We start from the raw sequence: 15,737 nt of genomic DNA, 5'->3' as shown, positions 1-15,737 counted from the left end.
TATATATATATATATTATTCAGCAAGAATGCATTAAATTGATCAAAAGTGACAGCAAAGACAATTACAATGCTATTAAAATTTTAAATTCCTATTAGACTCTATTTTGAACTTTCTATTCATCAAAGAATCCCAAAAAATATTTTGGTTTCTGCAAAAACAAGTCAGGAAAGATTATAACACCCTTTTCACGGCACTGTATGCCAATTTCCCCAAATTTTCTTGGGGAAAACTAGGTCTTTCGATGCCCGGAGGGATTCTGGAGGGTGCTCTGGAGGAGCGGGCACTGGAGGGCGCTCTGGAAAAGCGGAGCTGGTTAACACAGGGGGCTCAGGAGACGTAGGAGGGCTGGACGGGATCAGCGGAGGTGAAGGAGATGAAGGAAAGCTTTCTGGAGTGGATTCTGGGGTGAGAATAGGAGCTGAGAACTCTGGGGGTAGCGCCATGTCCATGAGCGCTGAGAGGCATGCTGGAGCGAGCTCTGGGGCTGGAGCCGACACTGGAGCGAGCTCTGGGGCTGAAGCCGACACTCGAGCGTGTCTAGGGACCAGAACCAACCGCCTTCTCCTCTTCAGATTTCCCTCTAGGCTCGAGGTGATAGGCGCGACCGGCGGGCTTGACTTTGGAGTGGCCGGCGGGCTTGACAACGGCGCGGCGAAGCGTGTGGCAGTTTCCATGCAGCGGGGGAAAACAGGAAAACAAACACTTTCAAAACCAAAAAACAAACACGGGGAGAAGGGGAACCGCTTACTATCTTGGTCCTGTCTTCTGTCACGGGTTGCCAGGGCGAGAAGCACGAAGGAGGCAGATATCAAACAAATGGAGTATTTTAATAAATCCACTTAGGAAAATCAGGAGAACACAACCACTTAAACAACGTTAGACATGACAAGGGAACTGAGGAAAACACAGGGCTTATAAACACATGGAACGTAATCAGGGAGAACAGAAACAGGTGAGGAGTAATCAAGGATAATTAATAAAACACAGCTGAGACAAATGGAACTTAATAAAACAGGAAACAGGAACTACCAAATAAGGACAAACCAGAACATACACGTGACATAATGATATGAATTATTATTATTGTAATTAAATGTTACTGTTAATTGAACATTTGCGTCTTTTATTGGTCAGTAAGATATATATATATATATATATATATATATATATATACAAAAAAAATATATAAACAAAACATTTTTTTTTTTCTCTCTTTTTTTTATGAGTAAATCTTTAGAACGACTGAACAATTTAAATGAGTGCATATTTTAAAAAATATATTTTTATTAGACATACAGGCGAACTGCTGTGTCATGAGCTGAACTCAAAGATCTAAGACTTTTTCTATGTACACAAAAGGCCTATTCCTAAATCTGTGCTAGTGAGCACTTCTCCTTTGCCGAGATAATCCATCCACCTCACAGGTGTGGCATATCAAGATGCTGATTAGACAGCATGATTATTGCACAGGTGTGCCTTAGGTTGGCCACAATAAAAGGCAACTCCAAAATGTGCAGTTTTATCACACAATGCCACAGGTGTCGCAAGTTTTGAGAAAGCGTGCAATTGGCATGCTGACTGCAGGAATGTCCACCAGAGCTGTTGCCCGTGAATTTAATGTAAAATGTTCTACTGTAAGCCGTCTCCAAAGGCGTTTCAGAGAATTTGGCAGTACATCCAACTGGCCTCACAACCGCATACCACGTGTAACCACACCAGCCCATGACCACCACATCCAGCATCTTCACCTCCAAGATCGTCTGAGCCCAGCCACCCGGACAGCTGCTGCAACAATCGGTTTGCATAACCAAAGAATTTCTGCACAAACTGTCAGAAACCGTTTCAGGGAAGCTCATCTGCATGCTCGTCGTCCTCATCGGGGTCTCGACCTGACTGCAGTTCGTCGTCGTAACCGACTTGAGTGGGCAAATGCTCACATTCGATGCCGTCTGGCAAGAGGAGTGGACCAACATTCCACAGGCCACAATCAACAACCTGATCAACTCTATGCGAAGGAGATGTGTTGCACTGCGTGAGGCAAATGGTGGTCACACCAGATACTGACTGGTTTTCGGACCCCCCCGGACCCCATTTTAGAGTTGCATTTTATTGTGGCCAGCCTAAGGCACACCTGTGCAATAATCATGCGGTCTAATCAGCATCTTGATATGCCACACCTGTGAGGTGGATGGATTATCTCAGCAAAGGAGGCGGGCTCACTAACACAGATTTAGACAGATTTGTGAACAATATTTGAGAGAAATAGGCCTTTTGTATACATAGAAAAAGTCTTAGATCTTTGAGTTCAGCTCATGAAAAATGGGGGCAAAAACAAAAGTGTTGCGTTTATAATTTTGTTCAGTGTATAAACACCAGTATTCAATAGTTAGCTAGTTGGTTACCTTTAATTACTTTTAATAACAATAATTATTATTGTAATAAATGTTACTGTACTGTATTTTTCCTTGATTTCTCCATTTTCTATTTTTATCTTTTTTTTTAAAGCAGACTATAAGAAGCCTAGGCTGTTGAATGTTTTATTGTAGGGAGAGCACGTGGTCATCAGGATGGTTCTTTTAGCTAGAGGGCTGTTCCAGCGTGCAGAGAGAGCCCTCAAGGCAGGAAGCGGCATGCCAGCTCTCCCCCTGCCCTCTCCAGGAGTTTCAGCAGGAGCTGCACACCTACTGAATTTTGATAATAAAAGCCGGCTGACTCAACTACTACATTAATGATGCTGGTCAAGAGCTGCCACAAGCTGGAACCCTAAAAATCCCCCCCCCCAAAAAAAAAAAACAGGAGGCCAGTGCACATATTAAACTTTTGAGTCTGTGATCTTAATGTGACACAGTGATTCAGGTGGCAAAGAGCTAAATAGCAATAGCAAAATGCTAAAATGTATCAATATATAATCCTAAACAAGTATTAAAGTTATCATCTGAGAATTAAACAACAAATTTGCCCCTTTCAATCTGTTGTAGGCTATCAAAAAATCGAACGCTAGCTTAGCTTAAAAGAGGCTAACTGATTAACTGGTAAGTCAGTTTGTCACTGCCTGTTCTTAAAAGCACCACTGACCATAAAATGAGCTTCCTAATTCATTTGGCCCTGAAATCAGACTTTCACATAAAGCAGACGTAAGGATATCAATCATTTTAGCCTTCACTAAGGCTACGTGTCAGCGTCACAAAACAGCTCATGCGGTGTTAATGAGCGTGTAATATAAAACACCGGCCACTAGCTCCATATGTTGCAGCATTATGGAAAACAGAGTCTTGCTTTTGTTACCAGACAGATTTGTAGAGATGCAAATATGTTGTGACAAACTTTGATTACTTGGCCATTTTTACAATAATTTTGCAAATCTTCAACCACATCTCCATAAAAGAACATCCAAATCAGTTCCTGCCAGTCGGCACTCCATTTCACATTGTCAATTAAGTGTCATTGTGGAGGGATTCTCAGTATAAGTCAGCAGGCGGAAACGAGGCGGGGGCTCATCCGCGTTATTAATGGAAATGATATACGTCAATATGGCCGTGTCACCTCCCACGTGTCAGCCTGTCGTCTTACACAAAGGAACTGGCAACTTATGAACTGCCTGCGCCAGTACATCGAGTCCATAAAACAACTGGCCCCAGTCACCAGGGAGCCCCCCTCGGTCCCGCCCCCACCCTCGAACAGAAACCGCCCCCCTCACAACAGATGACACAGATGGGGAGAGGGCAAACAAAAAAGGGGGCTTCCTTTGTAGCAAGTGGGAACCTTTTCAAAAAGCCATTCATGCAACAAATTGGGGAAAGCTGGACCTCTCTTGCATCACTATAGGTTCTTGCTCTTTCAATGGCTAACCTATAAGAGCAGACAGCCTTCTTTGTGATAGAGCAATAAAATACACAGCTGAGAGCTGCAGGATTACAAATGATTTGGGTATTTTTAGTATTTTGTTTTGGCAGCAACTCTACATTAATACAAGTGTAGGTCACGCATTCATTGAAACGCTACTGTTGATAGATTAAAAATGCAATTTAAATGTCTGTCCTACAAAGTTCTGCAGTGATTTATCTAATGGATTTGACTGTTCTTATACTTTAGTTTATAAAGTAAACTCCCTCTCTTGAAGGCTCTATCTAGTCTTTACCGCTTCACGAGACGTTTCGCTAGAAAGCACCTGTCTTACTTTGCAGTTTGCTCCCTTTCTTTTGGTTTATTCTCGCCCTCCTATGGCGGCTTCTTCCCCCCTTCTACCTTTTCTCCTCCCTCTTGCAATCTGCATAGAGAGACATTTGTCATCATTAGCCCAGCTCTGACAGTTGGCACCCAGCACCTCAGATCTCAAGGACTGGCAATTATGAAGCCTTCATCCCTTATTTGGGTTACATGGCCTAATTTCATCATGGGCTTCAACCACCAGCATTTCATTACCCGAGCCCCCCAACCTGGGAAAGAAAAATGCCGTCTTTTTCTCTCCTTTTTTTTCTCTTTGTTTTCGCCCTCCAGAACTGGCCGTTTGAGCACACGTGCTTCTCAGAATAGGGCGGTATAATTAATTTGAAATGCATCAAGGCATTGTCCTCACTGGGGCTGTTGAGAGGATGTTCTGGTTGAGTATCATCAGGTCAGTGAGCGAATGATTACAGACTCAACCTCTAAACATGGGATGTCTCCAAGACATTAAGATTAATCACAGGGAGCAGAAGAGGTTGGTGTATTGTGACGGCTGCTTGTTAAAGGTGTTTTACCGAGCTAGGGGTTTGTGTACGCCACTTGAAAACAAACAGATACAAAATAAATGGATTAGTTTGCTGAATACAAAATGAAAATGACACTTCATGGGAAACTTTCAAACGTTTGAATAGTTTATAGAAATTTAAAAGGAAAGTTTACCAAGAAAAGAAAATTCTAACATAATTTATTCAACCAAATGACTTTTCAAACTTATATGGCTTGCTTTCTTCTGCAGAACCATATACAGTATATATAAATTGATATATATATAAATATACAATACAATACAATACAGTGAAAGTCCTGTGTTGCTATATAGCAACACAGGACTTTCATTGTATGGAGGGGGGAAAAGTGCACAAATACATTTGTCAATATATCTTCTTTTGTGGTCCACAAAAAAAAATAAGTCATACAGGTTTAGAAATGACATGATTTTTGGGTGAGCTATCCCTTTAATTCGGCTCTAATTTGAAGAATAGATGATTTTGTGAATGCTCAACATCTCATGAGTTTCTAACTGAACATGCCTCAAAAAAAATCTTCAAACACGTAAAATTTCAGATTAAAGGACATTTAAATGAAAAGGTCCTTTTTTGAATAAACTAATGAAATCAATGCTAAATCTATGCAAATAAATGCACGTCATTAATCAGAGAAGCTGACAAGCAACGCATATTGCTGTGGCGGGGGGTACAAAAATGTAAAAGTGATAAATTTTTTCCCATGTTCCTCTCTCTCCCTTGCACTTAAGGGTTATAGTTTCGCTTTAGCCTATCTAGTCCGCTATACCAAAAAATTCTGCATTTTACGGATTAGGTTTTGTCCTCATCTCCCAAACTCCCCCCTGAGAGGAGGCTTCTAATACAGCATGGAAAATAAAACAAATGGAGGGAGAGAATTCAAAGCGTGAGAGGTAGGGGGCTGACAGCCGATAGGCAAAAGAAAATTAACTGGGAGCCCTGCAGTGTGGCCATATTGCCTGAAATAACCAAATTCGCTTCGGAAGAAAACTCAATGACAATTTTGATATCCATTTGCAGGAAGCTGAAAGGGATATGTCATAATAAGTGTCCATCTTGTATAATGCAATCCCCACCAGCGCCGAGCTCCACGCTAATATTGCTTGTCTTAAATGGCAGAGCCTTTAATATGATTTATATTTGACTTCTACACTCCATTAAGTGCACTCGATAATCTGTGCTTTGACCTAGCGACGCCTTTTGGCTCAGATCCATTTTTGCTATTCTTTTTTTTTTCTTTTCTGCTGTCGCAAAATGTTGATGGGATCAGTGTTAAAAAACTGTCCATGAATTATGATGAAATAAAACTGAGCTGACCTCCTTTTGTCGCTGAATAATAGGATTATTAATATCAGTGTGGAGAATGACTATTAACTTCAATTAGGACTCTCTAAAGCTCTTGATATATTCAAATCTGCAAATAACTCTCCTGGTACTATTAATATTGGCATACAAGGGTCTAGCCACACAAGAGTGCTATCTAATGTTGATGTTGTGCTATCTAACGTGATGTTTTTTAATTAGCAAGTTGGGTTATTAATGAGGGATTCTAATTAAATACAGTTTTTTTTTGGTATGACACAAAAACTGCAGCATTGTCTGCAATGCATTTAATAAATATTAAAATCTTCTTATACACACCTAAAAACAAGAAAAGGAAAAAAAGAGACATTAAAAACACATTGTAAATGTCATGTTATATTAAAATAAAAATAAAAAATAATAAACATAAAATAATAAATTTATAAATGAATAAACCAAAAGTATTATGATTTATGATATATATATATGTATATTATTCCAGTCAATCAATATACTGTCACTTTAATATCTAATTTGCATTACAAAAACACTAAAATACATTTTTAATTTATAATCTTTACATTTTAACAGATAATAAGACCTAAATTTAAACATCAATTTCTTTAAAAAAAAAATACTATTCTGTGACAATTAAACATGGTACATGTGTTTGACTAGGCCTTTATCAGCACGCCTGACCATTTTGACAGGAGAATCGCTCTTCAGAACGAGACGGGAGGGAGAGAGAAAAATGAAGAGATCATTGGCGAGGAAACTCCAGAACAAAGAGGCTTTCAACAAGCTAAACGTTTCCTGGGTCATATGCTCATCCAAAAAGGGGCGGAAGCCGGAGTCATTGTATTGATTTACACAATCAGGCATCCTATTCGCTGGGTCAGAAAATAGCACCCATACTGTTGTCACATCCTCATATATCACAGCAAAGCCTCTGGATAGTGTGTTATGGCCACAAAGACACACAGATTGCAATGATCTGGAGATGCAGAGTGCGTGAGAGGAGAGGGGGTTCGAGGTCAGGGAGATTTGAAGTGCCTCCATGTCACACTTAACAGGACACTTGAGTCACATACCGTACTGAATGGTTTGGAATCCAAATGATTTGAGATGCAGCACAAACGTTTCCAAATGAACTGAATTTTTTTAAAGTGTGTTTATAAAATCAAACACTTCCTGGATCTGATCCTGTATAGTTATGTATTACAATATCATAAAATGCTGAAATTAAAATACTGATAAACACCAACTTAAGTTCCATTCCATAAAGTACATTCTTAGCTTGAAAAAGACCATTTCCAATATGGAGTGTGAGAGTCAAGGACTAAACAGTGTTTACATATTAACAGGAGCTAATCCGAGATGAAATTATGCCGACGAGTTGCGCAAAACCATATTCATATTCAGCTCGTCAGTGAACAACGGCTCTGTGTAGTTAATGCTGCTCAATGTGAAAGCCCGCAGGTGATGGAGATTTACCGCTGATTACAGAACCGGCTTTCTGACAAGATGTTTCCATACTATATTCGGTGAATGAATGTAATTACATTTAATGTAATTTTACATACTGTAAAAAAAAAAAAAAAGGTTTTTGGAAGTGAAAAAGAAAAAGTCATTGTATAATTTACAGTGAAAAACCGTAAATTGACATTCACAGAATTCCCTGCATTACACTTCATAGTTGATGTTTTTTTCTTGAAATAACATGTTTCTTAGTTTTTTCTTATCAGTTGTGTACACTAGGGTTTAATCTTACATCTAATGTTGTTAAATTAATGTTTATTGCATTATTTCAGTATCGTGTGTCACCATGATGGGGTTTAGTGTTCGTGTGAATGACACTGCACCTTCGATACATAAGTATTGTCCTCCTCAGCTCATAGAAAAGCTGTTTGTGATGAGCTTTGGTTCATCACGTGACTTTCTCATCACCACCAGTTTTTGGTGGTTATCAGTGCATTACAATGGTTCAAAACACATATTAGTACTTCATTATGTTGGTTTATTAACATTACATCGGTTAATGAAATACGGTATTTTATTGTGAATTTAAGTTAAGTCTGTAAAACCTAAAATGTTGCTACCATTTACCGTAAATGTCACAGTTGTTTTTTTTGTTTTTTACAGTGTACTGCTATATACTGTAACACACTGGCAAACAATAGACATTGCTACCATATTTTTTACGGTGAAATTCTGGCAACCACAGCTGCCGGTATTTTACCGTAAATGTCACAGTTGTTTTTTTTGTTTTTTACAGTGTACTGCTATATACTGTAACACACTGGCAAACAATAGACCAGCAACTGATTCAGACATACAAAAGCAGTGCTAAACACATCAGAGCATGAACCAGTGAAGGGAGGGAGACCATCTGATCTGATATGGTTGGGTACCTGCCATGTAATGTGTGTGTGTGCGTGCATTAGAGAGGGGGGGGGGGTTTGAGGCGGAAAGCACAAAACAATTCTGAGTAAGAAAGTGTCATAATAATAGTACTTTTTCTCTTCCTCTCATGTGTCAAATCATCCCCCAAAAATCTACAAAGGTTTCATGTCACCTAATGCATGTACAGTAGCCTATACTTAAATTAATTTATATCAGATATATTGGTCATACAGTCTTTTGAACACGTTTTTCTTTTTTTAAATGTATATATATATATATATATATATATATTATAAATGTTTGCTTTGAATATAGTGTTGAATTGCTGTCAAAGGCCCAAACAGCATTCACCTTGCTTTTATTTCCAGACAGAGGCGAAGGACAATTGATAAGTGTGATCTCTGCCTGCAAACAGCAGAGCTCTATTAATTATGGTTGGCAAAACCATGCAGGCAGAAGGAGCCAAGCAGACTACAGTGAGGGCTAGAGCCAACAGACTGTGATGCCCTGAGTACCTAACAATCTGATCTACTGAAACAGACATGCTTATAGATATATGAAGAACATGTATAAATATATCATAGTCTATTAAACATCCGTTCAAACTTGTCTCCTTTTTTTTTTAAAGAAGAGAAATGTTTTTACTCAGTGAGTGCCATATAAGCGCCGTGTCATGTGATGATGGGGATTTGGAAAGGGCACGAGGAATCTTGTCACGTAGCCACGAGGTGATCTTGTTTGTTATTTGATTTCAGAAATAATATAGCGAGAAGGTGTTTCTGCATTTCGCGCATTGATACACAACTTATATTTTTCCAGATATCGTAGTAGCGTGATCTGAAGAATTTTATCTCAAATCGATCAAATATTTCCTTATTGCAGTAGGATTTTTGAACGTTTAATTTGAAGGACAAAAAAATTAATAAAATGTTAAAATAAGAAAACACAGGCACGTTATAAAAGCACAAGATTTTGAAACAACGTTTGTGACTAATTGTACACTGGACAAGAACAGAAAATGTATAGTAGTTAATACAAAATTATACAATAAGTTCAGATTTAAGATAATATTTTCTTTCCATCGAACAAATAAAGAACTAGTTTTAATTCAAAACATAAAAGAACTCTGGCAAAAGACGAATTATAAAGATCAAAAAGACGCTTCTCCTTTTACATTTGCTATACCACTTCGGAATGGCTTATTTCTATGCAAAAGTAAAAATTTACAGAATACTCTTTTTTTTAAATAATTAAAATTTAAATAACTAATTAGATACACAGTGCGACAGGAATTTAAATATGATAGGAAGAACGCCTTAACGCACTTTATATAAACTAAAAAGGCCTTCATCTTCATTTAACAGTGAACTTCACAAAAACATAAACCTAATCTTTTTATATGCTATAAGTAAGACGACGACACAAATGAACATAATGCTTCATTTGCTGTTTTATAAGAAAATTACTAATAACATGGATTAATGTTTGAAATATTTCAAATGGAACAAAAGATTCCGGCGTTCGGTACTGAGACATGTCACCATCTTAATATTGCAAAATAATTGAAATAATATCTCTATTAGTATAATATTAACATACACTAACGCTATTGTCAAACGTGGACATTTAAACATTGAAAATATCACGTGAAACAATACCGCAACACCAAAAGAAAAATCGAATGAACAGGTCAACGAAAAACATTATGCACGTCAAACTACAGAGAACAAATATATACAAACGACAGACTATTTTTGTCAAATTGTAATACAGATTTTAAAACGATACTGAAAATGAAACTTTTAAATATATATATATATCAAATTATACATCTTAAATATTCTATTCTCAAATGACATTTTTTTCTGATAAAAAGAAAATAGCCTAAATAATAACAGGCATAATCTCTATCTAATAAGAATAGCAGGAAAGCCGTATATGTCGCGAATAAACCTGTATCTTCTCCCTCCAAAGTGTAGGTGTGTTTCCACCAGATGATTTGGTTGTGTATAAAAGCGGAGGATTAATCTGTCGTCAAAAAACTGAAGGCAGTGACGACTCGGGCCTCGATTGGACGAGCTCCCCTCAAACCCTCCCTTTATAATTTCTCAGGAGTGAGTTCGGAGTCTTAAACACACCAACACAACTAGGACACACTTAAGAGCACCCTGCACTTTCCAACCCCTATTGCAAACAGAGAAAAGACACCGCACGTGGATACAAGAGGTTTGCTGAACTACTGATCCGTGCGTATGGACTTTTAAATGCTGAATTAGAGCAAGGGCTTTGACTTTTTTTGTTGGTCGCAATTGAAAACAGAAGCTGATGATTTAACTGCCCGACTTTGTGCATGTGCTCAACGCACAAATAAAAAGCTTATTTTTTTTTTAAAAATTCATAATCCATTTTTCCCCCTCTAAATAGTCAACTTTCTTCTCTAAAATTGGCTCCTGTACAAACAGCCGCGTTGGATCCCTCGGGTTACTGCGAGACTCCGGTGTACAACCCGGATCTCTGTCCAAATATGATCGCCGCCCAGGCCAAGCTGGTGTATCATCTCAATAAATACTACAACGAGAAATGCCAGTCTCGGAAAGCGGCCATCTCCAAGACCATCCGGGAGGTGTGCAAGGTGGTCTCAGATGTCCTGAAGGAGGTGGAGGTCCAGGAGCCTCGCTTTATCAGCTCCTTAAACGAAATGGATAACCGCTTCGAGGGGCTCGAGGTCATCTCCCCAACAGAATTCGAGGTGGTCCTGTATCTGAACCAGATGGGGGTCTTCAACTTCGTGGACGACGGCTCTCTGCCGGGCTGCGCCGTGCTCAAGCTAAGCGACGGGCGGAAGAGAAGTATGTCCCTCTGGGTCGAGTTCATCACGGCTTCGGGATACCTGTCCGCGCGCAAGATCCGCTCCAGGTTCCAGACGCTCGTGGCGCAAGCGGTGGATAAGTGCAGCTATAGGGACGTGGTTAAAATGATCGCGGACACCAGCGAGGTGAAATTACGCATCAGAGACAGATATGTGGTTCAGATCACCCCCGCGTTCAAGTGCACCGGCATATGGCCGCGCAGCGCTGCCCACTGGCCGATGCCGCACGTCCCGTGGCCTGGTCCGAACCGGGTGGCAGAAGTCAAAGCCGAGGGTTTCAATCTCTTATCGAAGGAGTGTTACTCGTTAAACGGGAAGCAGAGCTCGGCGGAGAGTGATGCCTGGGTGTTGCAGTTCGCCGAAGCGGAGAACCGACTGCTCCTGGGAGGGTGCCGGAAGAAATGCCTGTCCCTGCTCAAGACGTTGCGCGACCGTCACCTTGAACTACCCGGGCAGCCTCTCAACAACTACCACATGAAATCTCTTGTGTCTTACGAGTGCGAAAAACACCCGCGCGAGTCGGACTGGGACGAGAACTGCCTCGGGGATCGACTGAACGGGATTTTATTGCAGCTCATTTCGTGCTTGCAGTGCAGGAGATGCCCCCATTATTTTCTGCCAAGCCTAGACCTTTTCCAAGGAAAGCCACATTCGGGCCTTGAAAACTCTGCCAAACAGACTTGGCGACTGGCGAGAGAAATTCTAACCAACCCTAAAAGCCTGGAGAAACTCTGAGGTAAAAATAAACGGCATGTTTGTGACCGATCAAAGTTCTGAGGCCTAGACGATGCTAATCAGGAACTCTTCCACAAAATGGTCACTGTTGAAACCAACCCACGTAGTTTTTGTTGTAACAATATTTTAGAAAATACTTCACATGAAATGAATTTGTCTTAAGGAGGGAGCAAACTGTATCAACAATCAAAATGAATGGTTGCCTGTCAGTATTACTGTTTCTTTCTTTTCTTTTGACGAGCCCTGCCCAACAACACGTTTTACCTAAAAGCTATGTGACAGAATACAACTTGTACATTTTATACTGTAAATAGACACATTTGTAGATTGTGAATCCGGTGGTCTTCAGTTGTGAATGTTGTACTGTGACACGTAAATAGAAGTCTAATTTCACCTGTTTTAACATTCGCCTGGATTATTTCTGAAGAGAGAAAGAGGAAAAAACATTTAGACCTTCATCAGCGATTTAATCTATTGTCAATGGCAAATCTCTAAAGTTTACATTTTAATGGTACTATTTGTTACGTTCCCAAACATTCCATACGCATACTTGAATTCTTATTTAAAGTATATTCGACCGTTTTTGTTTGTACCTTGCTTACCTGATAAAAGGCTGAAATTGAGAATATATATATGAAAAAATATACCTGAAAATAATGCACTTGAAATACACTGGAATATAACATTTTGTGATTTGATTTTTTTTTTTTTTTTTTAGATCTGTCTCTGAGTTTATTTAAAGAGTTAATAAAAACAAATTAATATTTGTGTCCAAATAATGATTCATGATGCATAAACATTGCAGCGTAAGAAAAGGCACGCTTTTGGGGGGATCTTTGAGCATCTGGATCTTTGGCATAAAAATGACACGATGTAGCCTGATTCTTACAAAATAAAAATAAAAAAGCGGGGAAAACACCAAAACAGAAAAAGAAAGAAAGAAAGAAAAAACTTCTTCCTGTGAACAGTGTTGTTGAGCGAAGGATACAGATGAACTGAAATATGAATTGCTTAACGATAAAAATCTCTCATGACAGTTTGACACATCTGAAATGCACCCCTTCATTTATAATGTTAAAATAATGTCATTTTAACTTACAGCTTTTTAGACTATATTTCCTTCACTCAATATAATATACAAAAGTGAGGATTCCCGATTTGCGCGATTATGAGTTTTAAACACGTAAGCTTTGGTTATTTTTACATAGGCTATTTGTACATAAATCATCATTCTAACTGATATTTTGTCATGAATGCAGGTCTAGTAAAAACTACCTTTATTCAAATCCTTTTAAAAAAAAGTGGCCTCAGGGGGCATTCAAGGCATGGGCCTCGATTTAGAAAAAAATACATATTTTTAACGTTATTAAATAATTGACGGTTTTAATAAAGCTGTAAGATTGTTAAACACTTTATGGTATTTTATTTAGTTCCATGTCATTTAGAGTGCAAATCGGCTTGGTATTTTTATGTGCACACACTTACAAATACATAATACAAATGCAACCTACTTTGGCATCAATGCGTCTGAAGGCTGGGTCATCTTCGTCCACTTCAAAATAGATTTCCGTGGTAGTGATAGAGAGAGTCCCACGAGCTACAGTGACCGGGGCAATAAGCTGGGCCGGGGTGCTCAAAACAACAGGGCCTATAAAAAAGGAAACAGACTTTTATTTTCACTGGGGAAAATAAAACAGAATAGCCTAGGTCTCGCCAGGCAGTCACCAACAAAACGATACATAATGCCCGTTAGTAGCTGATGTATTTATACACAACCATACACGTACATTAAGCAATGTGTGACATTTCTTCAGAATGTGTTTGTAATATTTTTTCAAGCTTGTAGACTTGGACATGACGGGGGTCTAACGATCTTATACGCAATGGCGTGATCTTGCGTGCTGTGCGAAATATATTGCACGTAGTAGGTATATTCAAAATAATTTGGATTTACACAAAAAAAATTATGAATTTAGTTTTTTTTTTTTTCCAAATCGAATCAAAAGGTAACTATAGCGCAGAGTTTTACACAAACATACGCATGAAAAATGAAATGGGGAAAATATGTAAATTGTTAAAGCGAATCATTTCAGCAATTACACGATTAGTCCTCCAAATTGAAGCATCGGCTATCTGAAATTATATAAAGAAAATATCCCTTCGATCATTTTAATAGGTAAGCGTTTCTATGACGCCTAACGGCAATAATTTCACAGTCACTTTCTTTCATTATTTTACTACAAAACAAATAATATGTGAGTGATACGCATTTATGCGCTTCCTAATCAAATCAGTCGTTGAAATTCCCTTTTGATGATATGAAATCTGTAAAATTGACCTTACAAACATTATTAAAATATTTACAGATGACTAGGATCTAATCCCAAATGCGCGCGCGCTCTAAATTGTTCTCTTTGACCAGTCCTCTGTCTTTTATTAGTTCACCCTTGAAGCAGCCCACGGCTCCGTCCTGGATGTGAGGAGAGGCTCTTGAAATTGGGATATTTATCGATCCCCCTGAACTGCAAAGAGCCACTTTAACGTCTCATCAATCTTAATCTGCTCCCCTCGGCCAATTATGCCCGATACTGTTGTAAGATTACAAGTGGATTTGGGTTTCAATTCCCAGAGCACCCCTTCACTGCTCTCCCAGACCGCTCGTAGAAACCAAAGCCGCTCTGCCTCCTTTTGTACCAGCTAACATCCGCCATTGCGCTTTCCAGCAAATATTACAAACGAATGTGATCAGTATATTTTGATTATATAAAAACAATCTGTGTAGCAGCAAAGCAGGACCTTAAATGGAAGATATACACACACACACACACACACACACACACATATATATATATATATGTGTGTGTGTGTGTGTGTGTGTGTGTATACATACATACACACACACACACATAAAAATGAATGCAAAATTGAGTAGCCGATGAATAAAACCACAAGTATCCTCTTTGTTGGCCCCAACACAACACCTATTAATTCAAACAATTCCAAATACTATGTTGTTAACAGTAAAGGAAGAGTAGGAAATAAGCCAGTTTTAATCACATTTCTCTTATAAGGAGTTATGCTGAACGAATAAAAATGTTGTGTAATTGCAAATAATTCGACAAGGCAACATCGCTTCACCCGTGAATAGCTAGTGAGCCCTTTAATCCGAATCAAGGCCCTCTCATGTAAACTAACGCGTTTAATAGAGAAAGAGGCAATGTGGCCTAAATTTTTTTTGTAGTTTTTACAAAATAATTTTGGCAGCTGTGGTTGCCAGAATAATTTTGTAAAAAATACAGAAAAACTGTAAACACATTTACAGCCAAAAACTGTACATTTTACAGTATAAAACTGTAATTTACAAACAAGAAAATTTGAATGTAAACCAGTAAATTCAACAATGCACACTGCTATTAAAATCTGTTTTGTACCTTTAACATACTGACAACCACCATAATAATGCAGGTGGTAAAAGAGAAAGCCACACGAAGAATCAAAGCTCATCACAAGTAGCTTCGCCACAAGCAGAAGTATATACTAATATATAGAAGGTGCACTTCTATAGAAGTCATTCATGCAAACACAAAACACCATCATGGTAACACACATGATACTTAAATAATGCATTCAACTTTCATTAAACAACAGAAAATGTAACATAAAGCCCAAATATACATA

The 15,737-nt window shown here is 38.6% G+C and overlaps 2 protein-coding genes across 2 annotated transcripts in view; one reads left to right on the top strand and one right to left on the bottom strand.

Annotated features, from left to right (window-relative positions):
* Nucleotides 1–15,737, bottom strand: part of LOC107582280 (neurobeachin-like) — a 288,543-nt gene that overhangs the window by 61,733 nt on the left and 211,073 nt on the right. Inside the window, exon 40 of the mRNA XM_016268046.1 lies at nucleotides 13,571–13,707. Within this exon, the coding sequence (XP_016123532.1) occupies nucleotides 13,571–13,707 (137 nt within the window). The remainder of the gene's footprint in view (nucleotides 1–13,570; nucleotides 13,708–15,737) is intronic.
* On the top strand, nucleotides 10,331–12,167 carry LOC107582249 (protein mab-21-like 1). The gene has a single exon (XM_016268018.1). It carries the CDS (start codon nucleotides 10,980–10,982, stop codon nucleotides 12,057–12,059), a length of 1,080 nt encoding a protein of 359 aa, XP_016123504.1. The 5' UTR covers nucleotides 10,331–10,979; the 3' UTR covers nucleotides 12,060–12,167.

The sequence above is a fragment of the Sinocyclocheilus grahami genome, unplaced genomic scaffold (assembly GCF_001515645.1).
Source record: "Sinocyclocheilus grahami isolate Dianchi unplaced genomic scaffold, SAMN03320097.WGS_v1.1 scaffold42.1, whole genome shotgun sequence".
Taxonomy (NCBI): domain Eukaryota; kingdom Metazoa; phylum Chordata; class Actinopteri; order Cypriniformes; family Cyprinidae; genus Sinocyclocheilus; species Sinocyclocheilus grahami.
The sequence above is the reverse complement of the archived record's forward strand: the minus strand, read 5'-3'. Positions and strand labels throughout refer to the sequence as shown.

Coding starts and splice junctions, on each gene's coding strand:
- LOC107582249 (XM_016268018.1), top strand. CDS start 10,980: ATGATCGCCGCCCAGGCCAAGCTGGTGTATCATCTCAATAAATACTAC.